Genomic DNA, 16266 nt, shown 5'->3' on the forward strand with positions numbered 1-16266 from the left:
TCACGACATATATCGTATGCCTCTCTTAGGAAGATATTTTGGCACGTATGCGTGAGCACAAAGTTCGTGCTATTAGAAAGCAACTTACTTGACTAGTTCCTCTTCGAATTAAATTGGCTCGAGTAGTTAATCTTAAAAGTAGGGTCCATTATACATGGCCCTTGTGTTCATCACTTGATCTACACTCAAAAACAAAGAACTCATAATCTTTTAAAAGTAGGGTCCATTTTAGGCATTTGGCACAAAACCCCCTAAAGATTAATATTATTGATATTCCTTTCACTTTTTGATAGCTATGGAAACTATCTTCACAAAATTCAATTGCTTGTAAACAAAATTATGCATTAAAATTGTTAATACTGCATGATAGACATGGAACATTTTACAGATACTTCTCTCTAAGATGTAGTCCAACCTCTATGAGCGAATTGCCTTGAACATTTTTATTTCTCCAATCTTCAAACTTAGACAGGAATAGCATTAAAAGAAAAATACCAGTTCAGACGAGGCTACCGGTCTGGGTCGTTCCAAAACGCCGTCTCAGCCACACAGGCGAAAAAATAAAAAATATGTCAGACGCGGGGCCCATCCCTCAGCAATTTGGTGGTCCCACATACAGTTGGCTCCATCTGTCTGTACCCGCAATCCGCGACCGTCGGATCCGATATCAAAACGGTGAAACCCCCTTTCCCAATATTCCCCACGCGGCACCCAGTTCCCTATGCCTGGTCCACCCGATTTTTAAAACCCCACGAACCGCAAGGTCGACGCGTGTCCATTCCACTGTGGGGCCCACAACCCTCCTCCGTTGCTTCCGCCACTCGTCCGCGTGATATTTGGCGCCGTTTGGACACCGTGCCCGCAACGTCACCCACGCGTCCCGCACCAACCGATACTAAATGTGGGGCCCTAAGGCGGGCAGCCGATCTTTCACGTGAACGGCCGTCTCGGCCGATCACGCGTGTGCGATCGCTCCGGAAACTACTATGAGATACGCGATCGTGCCTGATCATCCGTGATTGGATATATCAAGGTGGTGGACACGGGCGGGCAGTCAACCAGGAGTGCCTTGCTCGTAGGCCCCACACTCCTAGAAACCGAGTCTAGCCTCGGTTCTCATCTCTCTCCTTTTACCTTGCCTTGGGACCCAGCCCACGTAGTGGTGAGCCCCACAGCTGACGTAATGCATGAGATGGAGGCTTTTGTAAGAGCCGGGCCGGTATGGGCCCCCAACTGGGGCTCTTTTGGGGGTGGCTACGGCAAAGGGAGGAGCTAAGCTAAGCTAGTCCAGCCCGTGTGTGTATTTTGGGAATAAAACCACGTCGGGCCGAGTGCGTAAATCGGGAAGAAAGTTTGGTGAAGTTTCGCGGGGAGAGCGAAAAGGGAACGAAGCGAGGAGCAGGACGGGAATCCTCATCCGCACGCCCACCCTTCAATAATCTTCCATATATCTCCAGCTCCCAGAATGCCCAAATTGTCCCTGGTCGCGTTGCTCAAAAGTTGCCCCGGTGGACCCTAGTTCGGTTCGGACGGCCCACAGGGAGTGCTGGTGGGGTCCATCCAGGAGTTGGAGTTGCCTCGCCGTAGGATGGGCAGGGATGGGGGAATAAAACTAGGTGGGGGTCGGTTTCTAGGGTTTTGTTCGCTCTCGCCTTTTGGTGTGGCTAAGTGATTTGTTATTTGGCAGGCGAGAGGAGGGAAAGGGAAAAGATGTGAGCTTTTTCGAAGCGGGGAGGAGGACGGAGGCCGAGATGGATTCTCAGAAACAGGAGAAGGAGGACGACGACGACCGCCGGAGAACCGACCTGAGAATGGCCGGAGGCGGCAGCGGCGGAGGAGGTGGTGGTGGCGGCGGGACGGCAGTGCCGCCCCCAGCCGCCATACCGGTCCACCGGGTGATAATCCCCAAACCGGAGCCGATCGAGATGATGGGTGGCTTCCAGATACTACGGCGGCCGACCGGGCGGACCAAGGACCGGCACACGAAGGTGGAAGGTCGCGGCCGGAGGATCCGGATGCCGGCCGCCTGCGCCGCCCGGATCTTTCAGTTGACCCGCGAGCTCGGCCACAAGTCCGATGGCGAGACCATCCGGTGGCTCCTCCAGCACGCGGAGCCAGCGATCATCGCCGCCACAGGCACCGGCACGGTCCCCGCCATCGCCACCAACGTCGGCGGGACCCTCAAGATCCCGACCAGGCCACGTCGACGGCCCCACTGACCTCCACATCCTCCCCCGCGCGGACGCCACCGGGGAGGACGCCGGCAGGAAGAGGCGGCGAAAGCTCCAGCCCTCCCGCGCAGCGGGGCCCGGCGTAACCGCCGCCGCCTCAGCCTACTACCCCCGTCCAGGACCCCGCTGCTCCCGGGCGGCGGCGCAATATCCATATCCACGGGGCTGGCCCCCATCGGGGCGGCGCAGGGAATGGTGCCGATGTGGGCTGCCGCTGCTGGCGGCAGATTGATACCGCCGGGCGCGCTGTGGATGATCCCGCCACCCTCCGCCATCGCGGGGCCGTCGAACCAGCCTCAGCTTTGGACTTTCCCGCAGGGGCCCGCAGATCATCAACCTGGCAACAGCTCGGCCCATCCCGGCCCTACCCGCCCCCGCGTCCGCGGAGCCGCCGTCGTCCGCTGCTGTGGGCGGAGGTTCCGCGGCGAGCGCGCCGTCGGCCAGACAAGATAAGGCGGAGCTCCAACTGATGGGCGAGTCCGGCGAGCAACACCATCGCCAGGATCAAAGTCAGGAGCAAAAAGAGAATGAAGAGGTGGAGGAGGAAGAAGAGGAGGAGGAGGAGGAGCTCTCTGAGAGCAGTCCCGAAGATTGGAATTCTTTTCGGACATAGAGAACTTCTCCCCCTTCTTCTTCTTCTCTCTCTTTTTTCATTTTTTTTTTGCTTCGTATTTGCTGTTGAACTTAAGTTAACTTGGTCTGTAGTTCGGGGAAGCACGGCGGCCATGGACCATAGCCGGCCATCTCTCTGTATCGGTCGGCACGTGCCGCACCTGCGAGATTCGTGTTCTCCAACTTCTACTCAGCTGCTTTTTATCTCGTGTGGGGGTGGTGGTCCCCGTGTTAGAGTTAGGGTCAAACAGCTGAGAGGGTGGGAAGGTGGGTGGTTGCACCGTGAGCCGTGCAGGGGAAGGGGAGGGTCGGTGGGCCACCACCCTGTCCGTCATGTGAGGCGGGTGGGCGCGGGCCCAAGGGCGTGAGGAGGAGCTGTGGCCTGTGGGGCGGGCCCCGCGCGTCCTCCGGGATGACGCGTGGTGGTCCCCCGCGGCACCGGGAGGGTGGAGGACGACGGCGGAAGGCCACGATAAAGGTGGAGCCTTTTGTTTGTTGGGTGGTGGGGCCCAAAGAGGGGTGTGTGTGGGGTGGGTACACGGGTACACGCGTCCGGTGCTGGGTGGAGTCGGGGAGTTCGGTGGGGCGGGGGACCGGGTCGCCGGCGGTCGATACTGGATGCGGTGACGTGGACACGGAGCATCCTCTAGTTTGCAGTCCTTCAAAAAGGTCCCACGTCTCTCGGTTGCCTACTGTTGTTTCTAATTGCATGACTGATGAGGATATGTTTTCTCTTCTAATCATATGTATCACTTAGAATTAGCGTTTAGACTTGTAATTATTTTTTTTTCTCTCAGCTAATCACAAGCTCTGTACGGTCTTTTGTAGTGTGGTGGTGGGATCTTTATGTTGTTTTCACTTTAGTTATCTCCATTTGTGCTTTTCGTGGGATCAGATTTTGAGACATTAGATGGCTGAATTATAATTGGACGAGCTATCCTTTGATGAGAGCTTTTATCTGCGGTGTGTTTGGTCTCGAGGATTTTCACTTTTAAGTGGTGGTAACAATTGTGGTGATAAGAAGGTTTTGAAAATCTAATTAGACATACTTGATATACAACTCAGTCATATAAAATCTTGTGTTACTACTAGGATATTAGGATACAAAATCATAGGTCTGAGTTTGCTATTTATAGAATTTTAATAAGTGATCCTAACAGTGCTGTAAATAGAATTAATGGTTCACGATCTTCTAGTTTAGCTTTTAACTTATATCTTTTGGTTATTTTAATTTAAGCACCATCTTTTGCTGCCTATAAGATCAAGTTTTACAAATGAAGTCTCTTTGCTTAAATACTAGCTGCTCTATCGTTCTTGTTTGGCCAATTGGTGGTCCAAAGGTCATATTTTATTACTAAATGAGTAATTACATGTGTATTAAGCCAATTTATTCAGCATCCTTATGTGAAATAATTTACAAAACTGAGTTTTGCTGAAGTTCGAACTTTGACTTGAACATCAATGGTGGCATATGTACTAATCATTAAGCCATAATTTATTAATAAGATTCTATAAATGATAAAAACTTCTAACGTGATTAAAGAATTACTTTTGGAAAGAAAATATTCGTCTATACTATCATGATTATATTTTGCTTACATGCAAGAAAACACAAAAACTACGCTAGCAGAATTTGTAGTTCATGCATTACCTATACTAATATGTAAACATGCCAAAAAAAGAAGAAATTAAATAATAGAGAGTTATAATTAGTGGTAAGGTGTAATCAAGTCAAGCTTGGTGGAGCAAGCATCTGATTAATCTTAGTTTGAAGTTACTTTCAAGCCCGAATTTTGGAATAAGCTTGACTCAGTTAATATTTAAGCAAGCCTAATTCAAGCTTGATTGTAACAAAGCAAATATGAGCCCAATTAACCAGCTTGCCATTCAAGGTCGAGTTGAAATCAGTTTGACCGTGCATCAAGCTTGACCTATGTCAATCAATAATCAAATGATCCGAGCAATTAATATTTGATCACTAAATAAAAAAAGTAAGATGTATTATCGATCCATAAAACATAACAAATTGTTTAACCAATTAACTAAAGCTTTTTCATTGCTGTGCATTGCATGTGCAGATTGAGCTGATTAACAAAAATACTATTTATGTCACATCTCAATAATATAGTTGGCAACCAAAAGCAAATACCACATAGAATAAGCTTGGTAGAATCGGAATAGGTGAAAATTACATGACTTATGCTAAAATTGAACAGAGTTTGGCTATAAAATCATACTTAGACGGTGGTGAAAGTTTTTAAAAATTAAGATACCTGAACCTATATCACTCTCAACCTTTTATTCAATCTACATTTTTTCAATTGGCCTAATACCGGTGACAAACCCGTGCACGTATCTAGATCTCGCCCTGGCAAGCTTAGCAGGCCACCTTCTACCTCGACCAATTAAGCTCCTTAGGGATTTTGAGTTTCTCCGCATGTTGGGAGTGGGATGGAAAAGGGTGGCTGCACATCCTGTTACATGGTTAACGGTGTCCTAGTTTTGCTAGAAGTTTTAGTAAAAAAAAAAAAAGAGTTTCAAAATGTTGGATCAAGATAAAATTACGGTTTCAACGTCTCAAATTTGGATGATTCTTACCTACACCCTCTTATCTTTAAAATTTTCAAATGAATATTTTAAGTTTCCAAAATGACCCAAAATAGTCTTTCAGTTAACAGAATCGTAACACATGACGATCACATCATATCATAAAATCTACAGCAGGCCAAAATGCCCTACTTTTTTTGAGGATCGATTCTTGGTTTAAGAAATAGATATGCGCTCACCGGAGTAAAGTCCCCAAACTTCGTACCATCGACCATCCATTCTATCCATGAATTCAGACCACAAAGATACCCCTCCAGTGAAGTACAAAGGAGTGAAGAGTGCCTAAGACACCGTCATCCGGCAGTTGCAATCCCCGCCGAAACTGATTGGTAGGTTGGTCTGAAAGATGGCAACGGTCACAACTCAGGCTTCGGTTGCCAAGTTTCTCACAGGCTCTTCCGGCAAACTCGCCGGACAATTCGCCACCGAAATAGTGTGCTCCTTCCATGAGTCCTCTGCTTAATATCATCCTGTTCCTCGTAACAAGAGATTGCATGGGCGACTTCCACAGGCAACAGAGGATGAATCTGTTTGCCATTGCTCGGTTGCCTAGAATAATTTTTTTTTTTTTTTGACGGGGTTCTTCATATAATATGCGTACGAATACATCCAAGAAAAGCAAAAAACACAAGCTCGCAGAGTGTCAGTGACAGCTCCCCCTATTCTGACCACAGGATGTATCCTAAGTGGTGGGCCGCATAGACAGCCACCCAGTCAGCCGTCCCGTTAGTCTCTTTGAATACATGCTTGGCCAGAAAGGCCACCCCATTCCTCAACATCATCCCTATGTCCCAAATCAGGAGGTGATCCGTGCTCTCACCACTCAGCCTCCTCCGAATCCATCCAATGACCATGGCCGAGTCGTCCTCCAGAATGATCGAACCGACCTGGCCGTGTATGACGAAAACCTACCCAAACAGCTTGCAACACCGTCCCCGAACTGACGTATCAAAAGAATAACATTTTCACTGCAACAAAATAATGTATTTCCTTCCCCGGTACGTCTTTTTCAGAGTTTGCTGCTAAGGCATGTCATTGCTCATGGAATGATATGTAGGGAGGGCTCATGATCCCAGAATCCAAATTAATATTTGAATAAGGCCACCATACATTGTTAGGGAGAATAAGACAGAAAATCGAAAAGGAGAAAAGAAAAGAATCGAAAAAAGAAAAAGAAAAAAAGGAGTGGAAAGGCAAGGAAGCCCATCAAGCCAGATGTCAAGGCACGATTCGTAGAATGTTAGAGAACCAAACCCAACTCAAAGCAGCCATAGGCGCAGTTCGAAAGTGGCCACCTGCTCATCTTGCTGCTAGTCCAACTGGAACGACATAATTTACAATTCGAAATTCGAATACAAGAATTTTTTCACATGATAGATCCTCGTAATCTTTTTCCATCACCTGGATTCGTCCCGGAACGGTTTACCGTGCTTCTTGGAAGCGCGTGGCCCTGCTCTCGCCAGCCCCAACTGGCAGGACATAATTTACAATTCGAATTTTGAATTCAAGAAGTTTTGCACGTGATGGATCCTCGTAATCTTTTCCCATCGGTGTTCCGAGATGGCGGAACCTGTCCTCTCTAACAAAGTGGCTAGTCCTGGTAGCTCCAAGAACATATCACAAATCCTCGTATAGAAAAAGAGAGAGAGAGAGAGAGAGAGAGGGTTATTACAAAATCGAAAAATCCAAATAGTCTTTTCTAGATAGTTTTCTTTTTAATTAAGATTGTAGATCATTAGTTTAGGATTGAATTTAATTGGATCAGACTCATGAGGCCCTTAGCCTAGCTAAGAAATCTGAATAATATTTTTTAGCTGGCTGTGTTTTTTTTTGGATGCAGATTGTTATGCAATAAAAGCAGCAAATTTCATGGCACTCGTTCCAGATTTAATATTCTTTTATTTTATTTTATTTTCTTTTGCCAGCTAGTTTAGTGAACTTGATTGAATTAATCATGTCTCATAGCAGATATTGCAAATCATATATCGCAAGCCACTGTTTATCACAAGCCAACCATATATCAACACTTATGCATGTTATTGTTAAGAATTCCTTGTGTCTCGGCCATGCAAATCTCCTCTCTCACATTTCCCTTATTTTTTTTTTTTTGGGCTTTCTCTGAATCCCACCTTGCCTAGAGGAGGTCTCAACCATAACCGTGTTTGTCCCAAGTCCCAACATTGAGTTCTCCTTTACATCCTCGTGATTGAGAATCCCTCCCAATCTCAACGTTGCGGATCTCTGAATAACCATACTCTTGAAGCAATCAAAACAACTAATAGGTTCCTTCGGCAGTCTCTTCGTCATGCGCATTCGTCAAAATTGTCGGCACTAAATAATTGCAGCATTACTCTCTGCCAAAAGAAATTTTACATTTTATATGGATTGACAGGAATGTGAGAATCTTCGAGGGCCGAGGGTTCTACCCGAGATCAGTGGTGGACAGAGCCCTAGCACATGCAGCCGAGCTGGTGAGCATTGCAGTTGTGGGCCCACCTGGAGGTGACATGGACATCTGAGGTTCCTCTTTGACTCATTCTACATCTAGGTACGCGATGATCCCGATGGTATCCTGGGAGCCCCCACCTCCTAATTTCTTCAAGGTGAACATTGACGGCAGTATCTCAGAGGGCAGGAGCAGATGCGGCATGGATTTTGTGATCAGAGACCACGACTTCAGGCTAATTACAGCAGGAGGACGGCGCATCTTTAACAAATCTGTTTCAGTAACGGAGCCGCCAGCGGCTTGAGAGGGCCTCCTTCAAGCCAGAGTGCACCTGGGTGCTCGACGAGTCCTACTAGAGGGAGAATCGGTTATAGCGGTCGACTGGATTCGGAGCGGGCGTGGAGTAAAGCATGTGCCTCTCCTGCTCGACTCACTCATTGTCCCCTTAATCGTATTCAGCAGCTGCCCCCGCCCCTACTATCAAAGCGCCTCCTCTTCTGACTGCACTGCATGCTGGGGGTATCTTGGGAGGTGCGGCGTCATCAAGCCAGACATGCACCCTCTTGTTTATGATATCTGTCATCTTGTGGGGAAGCTGGACTCGTTCCGAGTTGCGCACGTCTTTCGGAAGACAAACAGTGCGACAGACTAGCTCACCTCTTTTACAGCACACCACTCTGTGGGTGTCCTTTGAGGGAGACTGGAGCATGTGCCAGTGGCACTAAAGCGTGTTTTGTACTGTGATCACTGAGGGCGTACTCATGACTGATGTAGTGAGTCGCCGGTACATCCAAAAAAAAAAATTTACATTTTATCAAAGAAAGAAAATTTTAGTTGCTCTCTCTCTCTCTCAACAGGAGTTCCGAGAAACTTTGGCAACTCAATACAGGTTTAGGCTTCTTAAAGAGGTACCCAACGCAATCTGCTAAAGAACATGAACATGTTGTCTGATGAAATCAGTTCGGACTCCTACCATTTGAACTACTTAAACAACAGCCAACATTTTTCCCAACCTTAAAGCACTATATGATTCCAGTGAATACCAACTGCTTTTGCTTCTGCACATCCAACTTCGGGCGGGCGGTAGAATGATACATGGCTGAAAAAAGCATTTTGGCATAGCAGGTGCCATTGACCTACCTTTTCTGATAGGCGATGAAAGAAATCATCTAAATCCGACGCATAGTTGCAAGATTCAAAGATAAAATGCGTAACATTAAATGTGCGAAATAGATAGTCTAATCAACCCTACTTTGACATTGTTTGAATGAAAAACTTGCATTTATTTTGGCATTCTGAAGTACAAGAACAATGAACTGCATATTATCATAAAAGTACTTCCGGAAAAAAAAAAAAAGAATTGACTTGCACATGCACTTTTCCACAAAAATATAGGAACGTGAAATAATACATACCCAAGAAGTCCTCATCTACTCCTATGTTACAGACGATAACAACTGGATGACATAAGACTCCTCTAAAACATTCTCTTTGCTGTTCATGGTACCGCACCAGATAGGAAAAGGGTTGTGACAAGGTTTCAACCATCATTGTCTATGACTTCATGAATGCATAGGCCATCTCACATTAAAACACAAATACATCCATTCTTACCAGAAAAAAAAAACCACTACATTCAAGAGCAGCTGAGTAAACAGAGATTCGATTTTCAGGCTGCCGGAGTCTTCTGATTTGGTTTGAACACATACTTTATCAGGGACTCCTTAATGGGTAGAAGCTCTGGGAATTCGTTCTTCAACCTGGTTGTACCTAGTTCATTGTTGCTCCTAGGGGCAACTATAACCTTTGCCTGCTCTTCTAGAGAAAAATTCTTCCAAGTAAAGTTTGGATCGATGTAGTCTCTGTACATCTCCAAAATCTCGTTATGGTTAACTACACCAGGATTGGTGAAGTTCCAGATCCCCGTGAGATTTCTCTTTGCCATTTCAATGGAGATGGGGAGAAGTTCATCCAAGATAGTCATGGAGTTGGGGATGTTCACAACCTTCTCATACCGGCTGATCTTGGTGATGAAGTTGCGTGGATTTGAAAGATCTGATGAGATGGGCATCCTAACACGGAGGGTACAAACATTCTCATAATTCTTTAGCAACTCTTCAACCTGTCAAGTGACAGATGCAGTAATCAGCATCAAGAAATCACAGTTATACACTAAAAAGAAATTTTCCATAACAGTATTAAAAATTTTACGTAATATGCATTGTATGTTACGTAATGATATGAACCTGACTTAGGTGGAGGAGCTGAAGCTGATAACAGATTAGAAAGATCTATCAAGCAAGATAGAGTCTCTCAAATCATAGTTTTTGTTCCATTGCGTCTTATATATATTTTGGGATCACTAAGAGTGAAATTTAGGTGGGCACTAACCGAGTTAAAGTTGGCCTTGAACTCCAAGAGTTACAATCAGTAATGTAGAGTCATCATTGCCTTCTCAAGAGTTCTCTGATTATAGATTAGATTAAGAAAAGATATGCCGTCTCGGTACCGGGCCCTGTATTGGTGCCACTCTGCTATTATGTCGGTACGCTGAGTATGGAGCCCGTTCGGTATACCAAGTGTCGGTACGCCCTCCATACTGCGTACCAGTACTAAACCGGTATGGATAGTATGCCCCGTATCATCCGGTTCGGTACGATATGGCATACCCTGAATTAAGATAGTAATGACTAGTCTGGATTGAGTTCTAGAGTGAACTACATGTCCTTATTCCTGAATGACTTAACTACATCAGTTCATGGCGCTTCATACTGTGTTATCTCTCTTCTCTTTCCTGTTCATCCTCTCATCTCCATGTTCTATGCTACTTCCTTTGCTCTCTATAGAGAAGGTATTTTTCTCCATCTCTTATTCCTTTCTATCCCCAAAAACCATGAGACTTTCTCTTTCTTATCTTTTCTTCTGGAAGGGTCTTAAAGACACTTGGCATTTTGGAGGCATCTATTTGGGTTCTTGGATGCCTTTTTGATTTTCATATACATACTTACATCTTCCCTTGCAGATGAACTATCCATGTAATGTTTACATCAATTCCATGGCAGAGGAAGTTTTTGCTTGTCTCAGGAGAACTTAGACTATTCAAGCAACAAATCATGAAGTTTCTACCAACTTATTCATGATACATTTGCAAACCAAAACATAAAGAATTCAAACACAAATTCTCTCCAGCTAGAAGAGATCAATGCCAGCTAGAAAGTCATCGATCTTAGGTCTTCAACTTATATTAGTTTCATGTAATTCGAGAATTAAGTAAAGAACCTGATCTTTAGGAATGTCTTTAGTGATTCATATCTTGAAACTTTTTGTGCTGATGATTATAAATCCTTTTTGTCTAGGAACTGGTTTGTTTTTTTATAATTGTCCGCCTTATTTTTGGCAAGACTCGTGTTAACAGTTTCTGGCTTTATTACAGGTTTATTTGGTAGGATGCTAGTGTCCCTAGGATTTTGTCCAAATTGATTGAGGAGCATATTTATAGCTTGGCTGGGAATACTGATTATCAAAGAAAAAGCTTCGGAAACACCATCTACTCTTCTTCTTTCCTCTTCCACCTCTGCTTTATCCCTTTGTTTTCTCCTATGACATATTTCTAGTCTCTCCTTAAATGATTGTCGCGGCATCTATTAATTATGTTTAGTCTAAACTATCCAAAAAATCAGACGATAAGATTGTATTCACTTCAGTCCTGAAAATCCAAAGATCACTTGATAATGTCTAAGCTAAATGGGATTCATCATTTGAGGGAAAGTAATTCAAAAAACTTTTTTAAAGGGAAAAAAAAGAATGAATCAGTGAAAGGTTGGTCCTTATTGGAACTTGAGAAATAGCCTTTTGTAGCACAGGGTTTTATCCAACATAACAAAGTTTAAAAATAAAACAACTGCCAATTAATGTTAGGAATTAAAGAGTTATTATTACATCAATAATGATGCATGGAAAAGCAATGCCAAGTGGAAAAGGCAAACATGAGGGCATTAGTGAGTTATAGCTCTTGTCAGCGTCAATACGACCATTCAGGTAACACATTAATATTTCCATTGGTTAACATGCAGTTTGTATTCGAGAAAGCGCCTATGTGCTATTACTAAATACTGGCATTAGTAGCTTCGGTAAGAAGAGAATGGATGAGTCTGAAAATTAGGTGAGCTAAGAAGCGCAGAAAAAATGTGACTTTCTAGAAAACTAACTAAAGGGAGGCCAGATCACAACAAAGAGCTAAGTTAGCACTGCACCGTCATTTTCAACAGAGCGGATTTTTCAACTAATCAGAGAAGGTGGATGAAGCAGAGATGTGCTCCTAGCATGTAGTATGATCTTCATGCACATATAAAAAAAACTAGCTCGATGCATGCATATGCCATGTGCATCAGATCTTACATTAAAGCAAATCTCATAGCAACAGCAATGTCAGTCGGACAGGCAACAAAACAGCTTCAAATATGATCCCCTAGCAGAAACTGTTCGATTTCTAAAAATTCATTCAAGGAAAAGAAAAAAAACTCTGTTATACTATAAAAGTTACAATAGAACATCCATGTGACAAGTTAACAAACAGCAATAGACTAGCTGCCCTGTCAGAATTTTCAACAATTTCTATGAATTCTGTTACAATTTTTCAGCATATCTGAAAATCAACATCCAATCCAGTTTCACAGTTAAGGCAAAATATCCTATTCAAATAGTTATAGAAGTGTACCGAGCCCTAAGCAAACTTACAGTACCTATATTAAAACACATGCATAAGTTTTAAATTTTACAGAGCATATTGCATATATGTACTAATATGTCTGTTCTCATAATACTCAAAATGCAAGCTGCCTTATCAGCATTTTCTAAACACTACTCTATGTACTCCTACACAGGCAAATGAAAGGAAGCCTTCATTGGCACCAAGCTTACAGCTTACTCCACCCACCACCTCAAGCTGTCCACATGTCCAACATTCTTTCCGACATCTGATGGCGCCTGTGTATCTGTCCTGCCCTCACTCTTTAATCCCTCCTACAACTTGTTCAATCTCATGGCCTTCCGATCAAAGATCTTCAAAAATCTTTCTTTTAAACAACCAGAAAAGGAACCGAAGCTAATCACATCCATCCTCATCAAAAAAATTGTTTTTCGAAACCTAGATGAAGAACGAGATAAAGAACCCATATTTCATCAACTAGATCTATGAAAACCAACCCAACAACCGAAATGATTTCAGATCCGGAGCTCGACAAACAAATTCTTGAATCTAGAAACCAAAACCCTAGTAAAACTGTGAGATGGAGAGCGAATGGATGGGTCGGATACCATGGCCTTGGTCTTGGAGTAGAAGGATCCGGTGAAGTTGGGAGTGTCCTCCTCCTTGAACCCGATCCCCGATCCCAGCGGGTGGGCGTCATCGTACTCGAAGATACATCCGGTGGCGTAGTTGATGAGCACCAGCGCCCGCTCTCGGCACACGTCGGCCAGCGTCAGCGTCCCGACCACGTTGGCCCGGATGGTCTCCACCTGGTGGGTCTCGCACCAGTCCACGTTGGGTCGGCCGGTCACCCCGGCCGCGTTGAAGACGTGGGTCGGCCCGGCCGCCGCGACGTCCGCCTCCAGCTGGGATCGGTTCTCGAGCCGGCCGTCGCCGTAGGCGTACGGGATGCCCTGCGCCTCGCAGAGTCGGCCCAGCAGGCCGCCAATCCACCCAGTCCGGCCGTAGATCAGGAACTTCAGGCCGGACGCCTCCGCGGTCGAGCCGTTGGTCATTAGCCCCATGGTGAGACACCGGCGGAGATCGGGATCTGTGAGCGGGGAGTCGAGGGAGGGGAGTATCGACAGTGGCGCCCCCTTGTAATTATCATAGCCCGAGCTGATATTGTCACGCTTGTTTTTTTGGTGGAGGCGTTGCCACTTGGGTGGGCCTTTGAGCAGGGAAAGGTGGAGATGGTGATAGCATGGTTTATGTTAGTTTACGGGCAGAGAAAATCTCCGGGGAGGTGGGAGGCGTGACTGATGTCAGATAAAGAGAGGGTGTATAGCGTTCATCTGCACGAAAAAAAGGAGAAGTTTGCACAGGAAGCTGAACCTCTAGAAACCTCATGACACGCGGGATTCAAGGGCTCGTTTGGTTCCCAGGAAAAAAAAAGGGGGAAAAAGTGTGGTCAACGGAAAAGTAATGAAATACCTCTTGTTTGGTTGGAATTTTCAAAAGAGAGAGATGGAAAAGTTGTATTCCCATGGGAATATGATTCCCACATTTCATGGGAAAGTCTTTCCTATGAGAAACATGGGAAAGTTACTTTCCCATGAGGTGGGAATCACTCCTTTTTTATTTTTTTCCAAAAAGACCCTTCAGCATTAAAGAGGCATTAAAGACCTAATTTTTATTAAGGACAAAATAGAAATTATACATAACTTTCCTAAGAAAGTGGAGGGTGGTTCTATATACACCCCCCTATTGCTAAGGACACCCCCCAAAAACCAAAAAAAAAATACCCAAACTAACCTTTAGTGTAATTACCATATTGCCCTTGAAATTTTCTCAGTACACCCCCCCTTCCTCCTCCTCCGTTTCGTTTTGAAAAGAAAAAAAAAAACACTCCTCAAACCCCCCTTAAACCCCTCGATCCATTTACATCGTTTAGGCGATCTTTGAAGGAGATTTAAGCCCCATTCGAAGTATGGACAAGCAACTAGTGATTTGGGACGAAGAATCGGCCGCAAAGGTACGTGTTCCACCTTGTTTCGAAATTTTTTTTTTTCACGGTTCGTGCTCCGTTCGGCACTAGATCGCCGAACAAAAGGCTTCTGTTCGGCTGAACAGTGCCGAACAGAAGCCTTCTGTTCGGCAACCCTCAACCGAACTCTTCTGTTCGGCTGCACAGTGCCGAACAGAAGGCTTCTGTCCGGCACTGTGCAGCCGAACAGAAGGGTTCTGTCCGGCTCTGTGCAGCCGAACAGAATGCCGGCGACGAGAGGGAGAAGGGGGAACGGGGGGGTTTTGGGCGTTGGCGAGGTGCTTTGGGAGACGGAGGGGGTTTGGCCGCCGGCGAGGTGCTTGAGGCGAGGTTTTTTGGGCGGAAGGAAGAAGCCGGCGGGTGTTTTGGAGGGGAAGAGCGGGGTGGGGGGGGGGTTTGGGGGGTGTAGAGAGCAATTTAGGTGAGGGGGTGGGGAGGGTGGGGGGTAATTTAGGAATTTTTAATTTTTTAGGGGTGTCCTTAGCAAATGGGGGGGTGTAGAGAGTATTTAATTTTTTTTTAATTTTTGGGGGGTGTCCTGAGCAATAGGGGGTGTATATAGAACCACCCGAAAGTGGATGGTCAACCAAACATAAGCACTTTGGAAATTTGTCACTTTCCCATGGTTAACCAAACATGCCAAAAATACTTTCCTAGGTATCCTCTTCCTAAGAATCTGATTCCCAGGAATCATATTCCTAGGAGGAAAAATACTTCCCGCGAACCAAACGAGCCCCAAGTGTTTTCTTTTTTCTCTCCATTATTTGTAAAAATAAAATAATAATTCAAAAAATTAATAATCAATTTTTTTATTATATATCAGCAATTAATTTTAATAACGACCAAATTTATCAATACCAATATCATCTCTATCTTGGTTGTCAGAATCTTTCGGAAGCAGTGACGATAATGCCGAAGAGCCTTCGCGCGTCAAGGAGTAGATATAAGTGTAGATCCTCTTCCTGTACTTTTTAGTGGTCCTGATAAGTCAGGTACCTTTGCCGGATTTATTGGTCTTATAGAACCGGAGACCAGCTTAGTTTTATCCTTCTTCTTTTGTAATAAAATTTCATTTGATCTTTAATCGATTTTGTAATCATATATTATAAATATTAATAAAATAGTAGTATTATATTTTTTGTATATTTTTATTTTTTTGTTCTTCCTGTGAATGATTGATTTTTTTATTATATAAAATTGAGGTTGTCTTATGGATGCTGAGCTTGTTTGAACCAAACTAGAGTATTTTAGAAGTAATCTTAATGCCTATTAAATGAATATGAGAGAAAAAACTCAATCCCTTTCAAAAATTCAGAAAAATTAGAAGAACAATCATAAAAAGTTGATACAAAACATCAAGAATTTTTTTTTAAAAAAATAAAAGTTATCTAAATATTTAAAGTTCTCTAAACATCCTATGTTGTGAATCGACCAAATCTGGTATAACTAAATTACCATGTAGAAAAAAACCATGGAAAGAAAAATTATATTCCTCTCAATTTTTCTTTTTAGAAAAATATTCTTAACATATTATTTTCTTCTTAAAAATTATTTTCCTTTTAAGAAAGTATTCTTAACATGTTCTATTACATTAAAAATTTATTTTCTTTTTAAGGAAATAGGAGTTCATGTAGGC

At 44.2% G+C, this 16266-nt stretch overlaps 2 protein-coding genes across 2 annotated transcripts; one reads left to right on the forward strand and one right to left on the reverse strand.

The window, feature by feature from the left end:
- The first annotated feature begins 1254 nt into the window (after positions 1 to 1254).
- Positions 1255 to 3776, forward strand: LOC103696613 (transcription factor PCF2-like). The gene is given in 3 exon segments (XM_008778294.4): positions 1255 to 2198; positions 2200 to 2340; positions 2343 to 3776. Coding segments are annotated over 3 exon segments (930 nt in total). The 5' UTR covers positions 1255 to 1751; the 3' UTR covers positions 2685 to 3776.
- A 5382-nt stretch (positions 3777 to 9158) lies between these two features.
- Positions 9159 to 13863, reverse strand: LOC103696614 (bifunctional dTDP-4-dehydrorhamnose 3,5-epimerase/dTDP-4-dehydrorhamnose reductase-like). Its single transcript, XM_008778295.4, has 2 exons — positions 13213 to 13863; positions 9159 to 10018 (listed from the first exon to the last, which is right to left on the reverse strand). The coding sequence occupies exons 1-2, from the start codon at positions 13666 to 13668 to the stop codon at positions 9566 to 9568; spliced, it is 909 nt and encodes a 302-aa protein (XP_008776517.2). The 5' UTR covers positions 13669 to 13863; the 3' UTR covers positions 9159 to 9565.
- Between the last annotated feature and the right edge of the window lie 2403 nt (positions 13864 to 16266).

Source organism: Phoenix dactylifera, chromosome 5 (genome assembly GCF_009389715.1).
Source record: "Phoenix dactylifera cultivar Barhee BC4 chromosome 5, palm_55x_up_171113_PBpolish2nd_filt_p, whole genome shotgun sequence".
Lineage (NCBI taxonomy): Eukaryota > Viridiplantae > Streptophyta > Magnoliopsida > Arecales > Arecaceae > Phoenix > Phoenix dactylifera.